Source organism: Schistocerca gregaria, chromosome 7 (assembly GCF_023897955.1).
Source record: "Schistocerca gregaria isolate iqSchGreg1 chromosome 7, iqSchGreg1.2, whole genome shotgun sequence".
Taxonomy (NCBI): domain Eukaryota; kingdom Metazoa; phylum Arthropoda; class Insecta; order Orthoptera; family Acrididae; genus Schistocerca; species Schistocerca gregaria.
This window is the reverse complement of record NC_064926.1, coordinates 512,569,007-512,582,718: the sequence shown is the minus strand read 5'-3', so window position 1 is coordinate 512,582,718 and position 13,712 is coordinate 512,569,007. Positions and strand designations below refer to the sequence as shown.

Below are 13,712 nucleotides of genomic sequence, written 5' to 3'. Positions count from 1 at the left end.
ACAAGATCTTCATTAAATTTCTATATCTTAAAGACACACATGTTTGTTACCACGTGCTATAATCTCCATCCAATGTACCGCAATGTATAACTCTTTATGAACTGACTTCCACACACCACTGTACAAAATAACGAAATATAGAATAATTATTAGCGTTAGTGTTTTCGGAGCAACTTGCTTCTGACGCTTTACTCATCGTTCGTATGAAGAAACACTCCGCATTTTGGTGATACTCTGTTTGTAGTAGCTCGACCAGAATAATTAATTCGGTTTGTTAGCTTTGAGAGTATATTACCCTTGAAATACCTGCAGACTAATACCGAAGTGTGTAACATGGAACGTTTCTTTTGTTCATAAAAAAAACGCATCACCGGCCTTTGCGACCGAGCGGTTCTAGGCGCTTCAGTCCGGAACAGCGCTGCTGCTACGGTCGCAGGTTCGAATCCTGCCTCGGGCATCGATGTGTGTGATGTCCTGATGTTAGTTAGGTTTAAGTAGTTTTAAGTCTATGGAACTGATGACCTCAGATGTTAAGTCCCGTAGTGCTTAGAGCCATTTGAACCATTTTTGAAAACGCATCCAGTGAGCCAATGCACTCGCTGTCCACAACACAGTTCAGCGTCCTTGTATCTCTTCTTCGCCGTCGTACTTCAGTTTTTCAGAGCTCAGTGCTGTCTCGAGATTCATTCACGGCAATGTAAAATGCCCATTAACACAGAGGCAGCATGGATGGACGTACCACATCAGAGTTGTCTGATGCGCACCGCGTGGGTGGGATGACAAGAAGTAGAGGCAAAGCTGCGGGATGTCTATAAGGTGGGCTGCCCCCTCAGTGACGGAAATATTCTCGATAAATCTGCGTCTGTACTGTTTCGTATTGTTAACAATATTTTTATAAAATTAGAAAGTCTATAAACTGAATAACCCACCGCAGAACTACCGTACAAGCCCTTTTTCTCGATATCTGTGCATCACATGTCAGGCAGGCTTTCAAAGGCGAAGTCACTGGTGGACTTCAGACTGAATACGATATTCAGTCGGACAGTAATGAAAAAATATTGAGACCGATTTTTGTATACGTTGCGTGGACTTTGTGATCATCAAAAAAGTCTTTAGCAATGGTATGCTGTGCAACATTTAAGAGATGAAACATAACGTTTTGTGCGATAGTTAATGCATGGGTAATTCTTTTAAGACTGCACTCGTGGACAAAGTCTCTCTTTCGATTTAGATTTTAAACAAGACAAACTTGTGACAAGGCACTGCCAAATATCGCGCTTTGAAATACTTATGTACTTAAGAGGATATCCACTCGTTTGTAGCTAACCCTGCCATATCCACGCTACTGACGGCGATCACAAAGCGTCCTGAACGCTATATGTCATTCCATCCCTCATTTGTAAGACACTACTGACATGATGTGACTGGAATAAATATTGTAGCTACGCCAAGTTAACTCTAGTGCGGTCTCGCAACCCGCCGACAAGCACAAATGTTATATGGAATGGGGAAAACGTATAAATGCATTCATTTTAATTCATTTTAAAAAGAAAACAGAATATGTAATTTCAAAACCGTAATGTCTACTGCCAAAAGAGAGAAAACAAAACAAAAACTTCAAACAGCTAGTACAGACAAAATTATTTTTTACTAAATTATCAAACAGACACGAATTTTTAAGAACGTACATTACCCTACACAATTTCTGTTTCTTTCATTTAGCACTGTTTCCATCCTGAGTATCTCTAAGAGTTTTTAAATAACATCCAATCAGTGCAGCATGTGAAAAAGCATTCCTATCATATAGGTCTACTGTTCAATTTATTAACAATATGTGTCAGTACTAAACAGAACGTTCACCCATTTCATAGCAGTTACAATCAGTGTGAAGTTCACGGTGTAATTCGTCGTTAACGGCTCAACTACAATGAATTTTAACCGAAACAGCTAAGTCAAGTCGATTTCAAAGCGAAGCATCGAAAGGGTTTCTATTTAGTACGCAGGCTGCCTCTTTTACGGTAACGTTTCCCTAAAAAGCCTTAATATGCCACATCGCATGTCATTCCAAGGGTTCTCCTGTATTATGAAAAAAAGAGTATGCAGGTGCAATTAAAAAGGAAAACATTTGGTTAAATACCTCGGGGAATACAGAACATAATCACTACTGTACCAGCTATTGGTGAGAGAGTTCTGTATTAGTTAAATGTATGCTTACAAATGGTATGCTGTACAAATGGTATGCTTCCAAATGTACTGTTTCAGGTGCACATCATAACAAAAACCTAAAGTCAGGTCGCTGGCTAGCACTGGTACAGGGTACCCAACATAATGGTGCCTTTCGGAGTATGTGTGTAGATGAAGAAAAACTGAATGTTCCAGCCACGCGGGATTAGCCGAGAGGTCTTGGGCGCTGCAGTCATGGACTGTGCGGCTGGTGCCGGCGGAGGTTCGAGTCATCCCTCGGGCATGGGTGTGTGTGTTTGTCCTTAGGATGATTTAGGTTAAGTGGTGTGTAAGCTTAGGGACTGATAACCTTAGCAGTTAAGTCCCATAAGATTTTACACACATTTGAACATTTTTAATGTTCCAGTGGATTGAGTGATGTGGAGTATTTCAAGAAAAGGATGTTATTTGGACAGAAAAAACAGATATAAATAGATTTTATTCGTGGAATAATAGTATAATCTACATACGGATCTTAAAATCTCGTTAAGTATTTCGATATGAACGAGTGCCACAACAGTGGCTAGTGATTTCTCTGATTTATAATTAATGGAAAATGTCGTAAGGATAGATAATAAGTACTTGCTTTATTATATCTTATATCGTATACAAACGGTTATTAAACCTTTCTAGTCTGTTAACACCGTCTTCCACACGTGAGTTGCCACTGGCCGGAGAGCACGGTTTTCAGTTCGTTCGGCTGCAGTCTGTGCTGCGGAGCGTGGCCACTGTGTAGTGTACTGCAGCAGGGGAAGCGAGCGGCTATTGCACAAGGTAGGGCGCGCCGGTTACCACCAGGGCGGCGCGAGGGCGGCGGGGGTGGACGTCGGCGTCGGGGTAGGGGTGGGGTTGCGGTGTCACGAGCAGGCCGCCAGCCGCGCCGCCGCCCCCGCAGGCCCGGCGGCGCCGTGGGCGGCGTCTGCGTGCTGCCGGAGGCGTTCGCCGGAGGTGAAGAGCTTGCCGCAGGTGCCGCAGCGCGCCAGCTCCACGGCGTGCCGGCACTCGTAATGATCCTTGAGTGCCGACGCGTCCGCCAGCGGCTGCCCGCAGAAGGCGCACGGGAAGCGGCCGTCGCAGTCGGCCGCCGGCGGGTCGTCCTCCAGGCTCCAGCCGCCTGCCGACGGAGACGCAGACGCAGACATCGACGCGGCCGCCGCGCCGCCGTCGCCGGCGTCTCCGTTGACGCCGGCGGCCGCAGCCAGCAGGTGTCCAGAGAAGCCAGGGAAGCCTAGTGGCGGCAACATCAGCGGCGGCTGCTGCTGCTGCTGTTGCTGCTGCGGGGGTGGCCCGAGGCGATCGCCGTTGAGCAGCATATGCTCGACCAGCTGCTGCGGGGGCGGGCCGCCCCCGTGGCCCAGCGGCGGCAGTCCCTTGAACGCCGCCTCCAGGTTGAGCGGCAGCGCGTGCGACTCGGCGTACAGGCGCGCCAGGAACTCGCCGTGCAGCGACGGGTTGGCCACGAGCGACGCCGCGAGCGGGGAGGACTTGTCCATGAAGAAGGACGCCGCCGCCGCAGCCGCCGCCGCAGATGCCGAAGGCGACGATCCGCCGGGGCTGTCCGCCGACGTCGACAGCAGCTTGCGGTGCAGGTTCAGGTTGGCACTGTGCCTGTCTCTGCTGCGCTTCGACGGGAACGCGGCGTTGCACCCTTCCACCGTGCACTTGTGCATCAGCTTCAGGTGCACGTTCTGGAAGTGCGTCTTCACCCCGAAGTGGTTCTGGAAGATCTTCCCGCAAGCGGTACAGCGGCGGGGGTTGTCTTTGTCGATGGGCACGTCCATGGGGCCTATGAAGCTGCCAGTCTCCGGGTAAAAGTAGTGAGCGTCCTCTCCCGGCGAATCGTTGGAGGAAGAGCCTTGAGATCTCGCTGGGCTCGAAGGACACCCGGAGAAGTTGAGCTCCGGCCCACAAAACGGGCCTTGCGAAAGAGATTCGAGACGCTGCAGTGCAGTAGACGACGACATCGACCCTTCACTGCTGTGGCAGTCCTCGTCCTCTTGCTCTTCCCTTTCTTCTCCCCGCTCCGCCTTTATACGCTCGACTGGCCCACCCTTATCATCATCTTTCCTAGTAGCCTGTTCCTCCCCCGCGTTTCTTTCACCGTCCTGGAGAGTGCTTTGCTCCTCCCCTGCATGACAGTCAAGGTCACGGTTACCAGTTTCTTCCGCATTCCCTCCTTCCACCTCCCCATTACCGCAGACTTCACCAGCGTCTACCGCCCTGCTTTGCTTCGTGCAGTCTACAGGATCATTCTCCGATCTTCTGTCATCAGGTAACTTCTCAATAACTCCGTCACTTTGAGTATGGGCAGTAGCTTCTGGAGAAGGACCTGCTCCATTTGTAGTATGCGTTGCCTCCGACGCCCTCACCGGTTCCTCGTCGGCAGCGACGTTATCACTGGCAGGTGGCGCCGAAGCGAATGGCGCGTCCGCAGACGAGTCCTCGTCGCAGGACGCGTGGTTGCTGTCCGTTTGTGCGGGCAGCGCGAATCGCGTCGGGTTGCGGTTCTTCCGCGTCCTCGGGTTCTTTGACGCGCCGGCCGCGCCCTCGCCGGCGTCCTTCGCGTTGTGAGCCTCGACGGCGCCCAGCGAGTCGTCGTTGCTCGCCTCGCCCTGGTTGCTGGCAGAAGGCTCCTCCTCGGCGTCCGCTTCCACGTCGCCGCTGAGCCTGGGACGCTTGGCCTCCGTCGCCTGCAGCTGCTCGTCCCCGCTGAGACCGTCCGGCTCTGGCTGGGAGTCCTCGTGACCCTGGGTCAAGTTCTGCGGCTCTACGTCCGTACTCTCCCTCTCGTCCGTGTCGTCGTCGTCGTCTGGTCCTCCGTCGACGACGATTCCGTCGTCGTCATCGTCGTAGCCGTCGTCTGAGAGGTCGTCTGGCAACGGCAGGTGGTCGCTGAGTCGCAAACCTGTGTCTTCAGGAGGCGATCCGAGCGTACTGCCGCCGAAGTCGTGGCGTCTGCTTTCTTCGAACCTGTGGCGAAAATTGTGACAAACATTAGGTGAGAGAAGACTTATTCCGTATACGTAAATATTCTTCGTAACTTATTTTACTGCAATATATGTCCACAACTCTTATTAACAACAATATTAGTAATAATTTAACAATAATAATTTTTTCATCACTCGAGTGTACATTTTCATTAATTGTTGTTGTTGTTGTGGTCCTCAATCCAGAGACTGGTTTCTTGCAGCTCTTCATGCTACTCTATCCTGTGCAAGCTTCTTCATCTCTGAGTAACTGCCGACCAGTGTGGCCGTGGGGTTCTAGGCGCTTCAGTCTGGAACCGCGTGACCACTACGGTCACAGGTTCGAATCCTGCCTCGGGCCAGGGTGTGTGTGATGTCCTTAGGTTAGTTAGGTTTAAGTAGTTCTCAGTTCTAGGGGACTGATGACCACAGATATTATGTCGCATAGTGCTCAGGGCCATTTCAACCATTATTTCTGAGTAACTATTGCAATCTACATCCTTCTAAATCTGTTTAGTGTATTCATCCCTTGGTCCCCCTCTACGATTTTTACCCTCCATGCTTCGTTCCAATAGTAAACTGGTGATCCCTTGATGCCTCAGAACGTGCCCTATCAACCGATCCCTGCTTCTAGTCAAGTTGTGTCATAAATTCCTCTTCCCCCAATTCTATTCTGTATCTCCTCATTAGTTACGTGATCGACCCACCTAATCTTCAGCATTCTTCTGTACGACAACATTTCGAAAGGTTCTGATGTCTTAACTATTTATCATCCACTTTTCCCTTCCATACATAACTACACTACATACAAATACTTTCAGAAACGACTACCTGACACTTAAATCTATAATCGATGTTAACAGATTCCTCTCCTCAGAAACGCTTTCCTTGCCGTTGCCAGTCTACATTTTATATCCTCTCTACTTCTACCATCATCAATTATTTTGCTCCACAAATAGCAAAACTCATTAACTACTTTAAGCGTCTCATGTCCTAATCTACCAACCTCAGAATAACCCGATTTAATTCGACTACATTCCATTATCCTCGTTTTGCTTTTGTTGATATTCCTCTTACATTCTCCTTTCAAGACACTGTACATTCCGTTCACCTGCTCTTCGAGGTGCTTTGCTATTTCTGACAGAATTACAATATTATCGGCGAACTTCAAAGTTTTTATTTCTTCTCCGAGGATTTTAATTCCTACTCCGAATTTTCCTTTTTTCCTTTACTGCTTGCTCAATGTACAGATTGAATAACATCGTGGATAGGCTACAACCCTGTCTCATTCCCTTCCCTTACCACTGCTTCCCTTTCATGCCCCTCGACTCTTATAACTGCCATCTGGTTTCTGTACAAATTGTAAATAGCCTTTCGCATCCTGTATTTTACCCCTTCCATCTTGAGAATTGGAAAGAGAGTATTCCAGTCGACATTGTCAAAAGCTTTCTCTAAGTCTACAATTGCTAGAAACGTAGGTTTGCCTTCACCTTATCTGTCTTCTGAGATACGTCATGGGGTCAGTATAGCCTCGCATGTTCCAACGTTTCTACGGAATCCAAACTGCTCTTCCCTCAGGTCTGCTGCCACCAGTATTTCCATTCGCTTGTAAGGAATTCTCTGTAGTATTTCGGAGTCGTGACTTAATAAACTGACTTTTCGCCAGTTTTTACACCTATCAATACCTGATTTCTTTGGGGCTGAAATTATTATATTCGTCTTGAAGTCTGAGGGTATTTTTCCTGTCTCATACATCTTTCTCACCAGATGTTAGAGTTTTGTCATGGCGGGCTCTCCTATGGCTATCAGTAGTTCTAAAGGAATGTTGTCTACTTCCGGGGCCTTGTTTCGACCTAGGTCTTTCAGTGCTGTGTCAAATTCATCACTCAGTATCATATCTCCCATTTCATCTTTGTCTGCGTCCTCTACCATTTCCTTAATATTGCCCTAAAGTACATTGCCGTTGTCCAGACCCTCCATGTACCTCTTCCACCTTTCTGCTTTCCCTTTTTCCCTTAGAACTTTTACCATTTAAGTTGTTGATATTCATACAAATGGTTCTCTTTTCTCCAAAGACCTCTTTAATATTCATTTAGGTGGCATGTATCTTACTTCTAGTGATATATGCCTCTACATCCTTCCATTTGCCCCGTACCCATCAATGCTTAGCCGTTTGCACTTCCTGACGATCTCCAATTAAATTCAACATATCTTCTGTTACCCAAGGACGTCTATTAGCCCTCGTCTTTTTACCTATTTGATCCTCTGCTCCCTTCACTATTTCATCTCTCAAAGCTGCCCACTCTTCTTCTACCGTATTTCTTTCCCCCGTTCTTGTCAATAGCTCCCTAATGCTCTAAAACCCTCTACAACCTCTGGTTATTTCAGTTTATCCAGGTCCCATCTCCATAAGTTGCCACCTTTCTGCAGTTTCTTCAGTTTTAATCTGCAGTTCATAACCAATAAATTATGGTCCGAGTCCACATCTGCCCCTGGAAATATTTTACAATTTGAAAACTGTATCCTAAATCTCTGTCTTACCATTATACAATCTATCCGAAACCTTCCAGAGTCTCCAGGCCTCTTCCACGTATACAACCTTCTTTCATGTTTCTTAAACCAAGTGTTAGCTATGATTAAGTTATGCTCTGTGCAAAATTCTACCAGGCGGCTTCCTCTTTCATTCCTTACCCCCATTGCATATTCACTTTCTACTTTTCCTTCTCTTCCTATTCCTATTACTGAATTCCAGTCCCCCATGAGTATTAAAATTTTCGTTTGCGTCCGCTATCTGAGTAATTACTTTTATTGCATCACATATTTCTTCAGTCGCTTCATCATCTGAGGAGTTAGTTGGCATATAAACTTCTACTATTGTGGTAGGCTTATGCGTGGGCTTTGTGTCTGTCTTGGCTACAATAATGCGTTCACTATGCTGTTTGTAGTAGCTTACCCGTGTTCCTATTTTGTTATTCATTATTAAACCTACTCCTGCATTATTCCTATTTCATTTTGTATTTATAACCCAGTATTCACCTGGCCGGAAGTCTTGTTCCTCCTGCCACCGAACTTCACTAATTCCCACCAAATCTAACATTAACCTATCCATTTCCCTTTTTAAATTTTCTAACCTACCTGCCTCATTAAGGGAACTGACATTCCACTCTCCGATCCCTAGAACGCATTTTTCCTTCTCCTAATAACGACATTCTCCTGAATAGTCCACGCCCGGAGATCCGAATGGGGGACTATTTTACTTCCGGAATATTTTACCCAAGAGGACACCATCATCATTTAACCATTCAGTAAAGATGCAGAGCCTGGGGAAAAATTACGTCTGTAGTTTCCCCTTGCTTTCATCCGATCACAGTATCAGCACAGCAAGGCCGTTGCCGTTTTGGTTAGTGTTACAACGTCAGATCAGTCAATCGTCCAGTCTGTTGCTCCTGCAACTACTGAAAAGGCTGCTGCCCCCCTTCAGGAACCACACATTTGTCTGGCCTCTCAGGAGATACCCCTCCGTCGTGGTTGCAACTACGTTACAGCTATCTGTATCACTAAGCCACGCAAGCCTCCCCACCAATGCCAAGGTCCATGGTCTATGGGGGGGGGGGGGGGGAGGGGGAGGGTTGATTAATTAATCTGTTTAAAATAGCTTTCGGGTAGCCTGCTGTGAATCATACATTTATCATCCAGATATTTGAATCCAAGAGGAAGGCACGTGAGGAAACAATCGGTATGTCAGGTTGTAAGCGCTGTTCGTTGTGTTTCGATACTGTTTTGTTAAGGTATTGTACATCGCTGCCTATACCCGTACAGTAACTTCCCGAAATGAAATGTGTAGTGCAGTTCTATTAATGTTCACCCAGGACATGACACCAGTTTATATCAGTCAATCACACTTCGGTAGTAGGTGGCTGCGATCTGTCGTTGTTGGACGATAGAGTTCAGTATATTTCAGTATATTTCGCGACCAAGTGCCACAGTAAATCCCATAGATACTTGCGTCACACTACCAGTTAATACATTTATAAACTAGTTCCTCTGTAATTCGGTCACCAATATTCCGCTAGTATGTTTATAAACATTGCAGTCGACACAAATTTTCAGTTATTACTGGAGACATCAATCTTCCATGGAACTACTTCCTCCGCATCTCCACAACATTCAAGCGCAATGTAACAAAACTTAGAATTCAGGAAGCATGTTGACACTTTACCTGACGCGATTCTACATTCTCTTCCACCACAGTCTCGATTCGTAAGCGGGTTCCAGCGCACACTACCCTCGTCTCGCCCGTGCTGGCGACAAAGCCCAGCTCCGGCCTCAACGCCTCAGTTCACACTGCTGGTGCCGACGGTCTGTTTAAATGTTCAGACTCTCATTAAGGTGGGATTACTGTACATTCATAACGCATGAGTTCTTCATGTTGATGATACATGTAACAAATTATCAGAAAGAAAGTACGAAGAAGGCTGTACAGTAGCCCGTGAATGCGGAGGGTATCGGAGGAGAAAGTAAACCTGAGAAAACCAGTTGCAATGTAACTGATGGGCAACGAATAGCTACACTACTGGCCAGTAAAATTGCTACACCACAAAGATGTGCTACAGACGCGAAATTTAACTGACAGGAAGGAGATGCTGTTATTTGCAAATGATTAGCTTTTCATAGCATTCACACAAGGTTGGCGCCGGTGGCGACACCTACAACATGCTGACATGAGTAAAGTTTCCAACCGATTTCTCATACACAAACAGCAGTTGACCGGCGCTGCTGGTGAAAGGAGGAGAAATGCGTACCATCACGTTTCCGGCTTTGATAAAGGTCGTATTGTAGCCTATCGCGATTGCGGTTTACCGTATCGCGACATTGCTGCTCGCGTTGGTCGAGATCCAATTACTGTTAGCAGAATATAGAATCGGTGTGTTCAGGAGGATAATACGGAACGCCGTGCTGGATCCCAACGGCCTCGTATCACTAGCAGTCGAGATGACAGGTATCTTATCCGCATGCCTGTAACGGATCGTGCAGCCACGTCTCGATCCCTGAGTCAAGAGATGGGGACGTTTGCAAGACAACAACCATCTGCACGAACAATTCGACGACGTTTGCAGTAGCATGGACTATCAGCTCGGAGACCATGGCTGTGGTTACCCCTGACGCTGCATCACAGAAAGGAGCACCTGCGATGGTGTACTCAACGACGAACCTGGGTCTACGAATGGTAAAATGTCATTTTTGCGGATGAATCCAGGTTCTGTTTACAGCATCATGATGGTCGCATCCGTGTTTGGCTAAATCGATGTGAACGCACATTGGAAGCATGTATACGCCATCGCCATACTTGCGTATCCTGGGGTGCCATTGGTTACACGTCTCGGTCACCTCTTGTTGGCATTTACGGCACTTTGAACAGTGGACGTTACATTTCAGATGTGTTATGAACCGTGGCTCTACCCTTCATTCGATCCCTGCGAAACCCTACATTTCAGCAGGATAATGCACGACCGCATGTTGCAGGTCCTGTACGGCACTTTCCGAATACAGAAAATGTTCGACTGTTGCCCTGGGCAGTACATTCTCCAGATCTCTCACCAAATGAGAACGTCTGAACTATGGTGGCCGACCAACTGGCTCGTCACAGTACGCCAGTCACTAATCTTGATGAACTGTGGTATCGTGTTGAAGTTGCATGGGCAGCTGTACTTGTACACGCCATCCAAGCTCTGTTTGACTCAATGCCCAGGCGTCTCAAGGCCGTTATTACGGCCAGAGGTGGTTGTTCTGGGTACTGATTTCTCAGGATCTATGCACCCAAATTGCGTGAAAATGTAATCACATGTCAGTTCTAGTATAATATATTTGTCCAATGAATAACCGTTTGTCATCAGCATTTATTCTTGGTGTGGCAATTTTAATGGCCAGTAGTGCATATTATGTGATCAGAAATATGCAAGCATCCCAGCGTAATGTGAGTTTGACCACTAGATGTCACGAGAGGCGGACCGCCAGCTCAATAGGAGGCGGGGATGGATTAGCGTTGTCAGCAGAGAAGCAGAAACAGCTGAATGGTTCGATCAGGAGAGCTCGTGACTTGGAACAAAAACTATGCATTGTACGTCAGCCTAGTAACAGATCCATCAAGGATATTTTAACCTTTCTCGAGCTACTGAGGACGACTGTTGGTAATGGGATTAGGAAATAGAAACGCGAAGGAACAATAGCGGCTAAACCGAGACCAGGCCTGTACAAACGGACAGCGAACAAAGAGCGCTGCGAAAAAGGGTTTCTAAAAAATTGCATGAAATGAGCGGAAGTAATTACTCGTGAGTTCCGAAGTGCTACCAGCAGTCAAGCAGTAAAGTTCGAGCCGTTGCTCACAAGCCATATATTTCTGCAATAAAAACTAAGCGAAGCTTGAGGTGGTGTTAAAGAGCAACGTCATTGCACAGTGCATGACTGGAAACGGGTGATTTATAGTGACAAATCACGCGATGTCCTGAGACAGTGCTATGGAAGGGTTTGTGTTTGACGAAGCCTGGAGAATTTTACCTGCCATCATGTTGTAACGGTTCTTTATTTACGTGTCCATTACGGCATTCCAGCCCCAGTTCTCGATACCAGCAATATCGTACTACTTTTCTGCGAAGTAACAGACATATTTTTGTGACAATATTCACATTTGGTTTTATTAATGTATAGGTACTCCGATGTATCGATATATTACAGTGATATGGTTCTTGTGTGTATTCATTTCTGTGGGACTGTCATAATCTTTGACTTACTTGTGACCGTTTTTGGAGCGAATGAGCACAGAGCAATCTTTGTTTCACTTTGTAGAAGTTAAGTTGTTATTTCGCTTTGTAAAAGGACAGTCAAGTCTTGCGTTTGGTTGAAGTGGGAATTAAATATATGAAAATTGATACAAAAGTGTTTTCTTGATGATGTGACATTTAACAAGAAGTATATGTGAATTTACAAGAAGTTTAATAAAAATGTGGATCGTGAACACCAAGTCAAAAATTATCTTTACCATACCATTTTTCTGATCTGCGATTCTATGATCATTAAGAATTTCCTGAAAAACGCATTTGTTAGGTCTTCAAATATTGCTAAAATACAGATCTGAACCTTCTAGCAGTCAAACTGAACTCATCCTAGAGTCAACAAGATGAGCAATAACAACTTCGACGAAATATACGTGGAAATCCGTTCAAGATAAGTGCCAAAATTAATGACGTTTTTACAGTGACTTCATTATTTCCAATCTGACGATACCACCCACAGTCAAAAATTTTCTTGTTGCCCGATAAAGCGAACATATGCTGCGTGAGCAACATTATTAATCTGATTTCTTACCTACTTTACAAGTGGTGGTATTGTTAGAATGTGCAGTCCCAACAGTGAAGTACGGAGGGAACGGTATGGGTATCTTTTTGGTGATTGGGGTGTCTTCCACTTTTCGCGCTTAAGAAAACATGTACCGTACACTGGGGGAAGTGAACACGTTTCACAACAGTGTGTACTGCGTACAGTAAAGGAATAATTCAGAGACGATGATCGTATCAGTATGATAATTTTGTTGTTGTTGTTGTGGTCTTCAGTCCTGAGACTGTTTTGATGCAGCCCTCCATGCTACTCTATCCTGTGCAAGCTTCTTCATCTCCCAGTACCTACTGCAACTTACATCCTTCTGAATCTGCTTAGTGTATTCATCTCTTGGTCTCCCTCTACGAGTTTTACCCTCCACGCTGCCCTCCAATGCTAAACTTGTGATCCCTTGATGCCTCAGAACATGTCCATCATAATCCTTTAAATCTGTGAACGTCCCAAAAATGAAGACACGTGGCACTTATATATTTAGTATAGCACCCGTGATGCACGAGTCCAAGTTTTTTGTATTGTTATACTCTTTGGTTCACACAAGTTACAAGCACGTAGCAAAGAATGAAATCTATTTAAGAAAGAATAAATCCCAAACGCATTTAATGGCAGATAACTGCACAAATTGTCTTCAGCCAATCCAAAATAGCTCTTGTGAATCAGTGAAAGCCTGTTTGATGTCTCTCCGTGCGGACTCCATTGGACAGTCACAAGTAAGATTGTCTTGTAAGCCTCCTGCGTCGGCTGCCTCACTCGATTCAACTCAACACGTTATTTTCTAGGGAGCTTGAATTCTTCCTTCTTACAATGTGAGTCAGGCACAACGGTTTGGTTCGTAAGTTTGGATATGTCCCAGGTCTTCTTCCTTTCTCGCATCAAACTTCTCTCGTGTTTCTCATGTCTGCCACAGTTTGTACTTGAGAAATTAAAACGGTTAGTTGGAAATGGAGGTTATCCTTCATCTTCCAACACCCCTTGGGTGCCTGTAAGGCACTTGAGGATGTTCGATGTGCGCCGAGATTCTTTATTCTTCAGACTGCGATTATCCCTGCTGTCTGCATTAGATCGAGTTCCACTTCGGCCACACGACCGCTGTTGCACCACAATATTCCGCTACAAGTGTCATAGCCGAGTTCT

The 13,712-nt window shown here is 45.9% G+C and overlaps 1 protein-coding gene across 1 annotated transcript in view; it reads right to left on the bottom strand.

Annotated features, from left to right (window-relative positions):
• Positions 1-3,080: 3,080 nt before the first annotated feature.
• The window catches only part of LOC126282453 (zinc finger protein basonuclin-2-like), a 613,154-nt gene continuing 602,522 nt past the window's right edge, over positions 3,081-13,712 (bottom strand). Inside the window, exon 7 of the mRNA XM_049982110.1 lies at positions 3,081-5,193. Within this exon, the coding sequence (XP_049838067.1) occupies positions 3,081-5,193 (2,113 nt within the window). The remainder of the gene's footprint in view (positions 5,194-13,712) is intronic.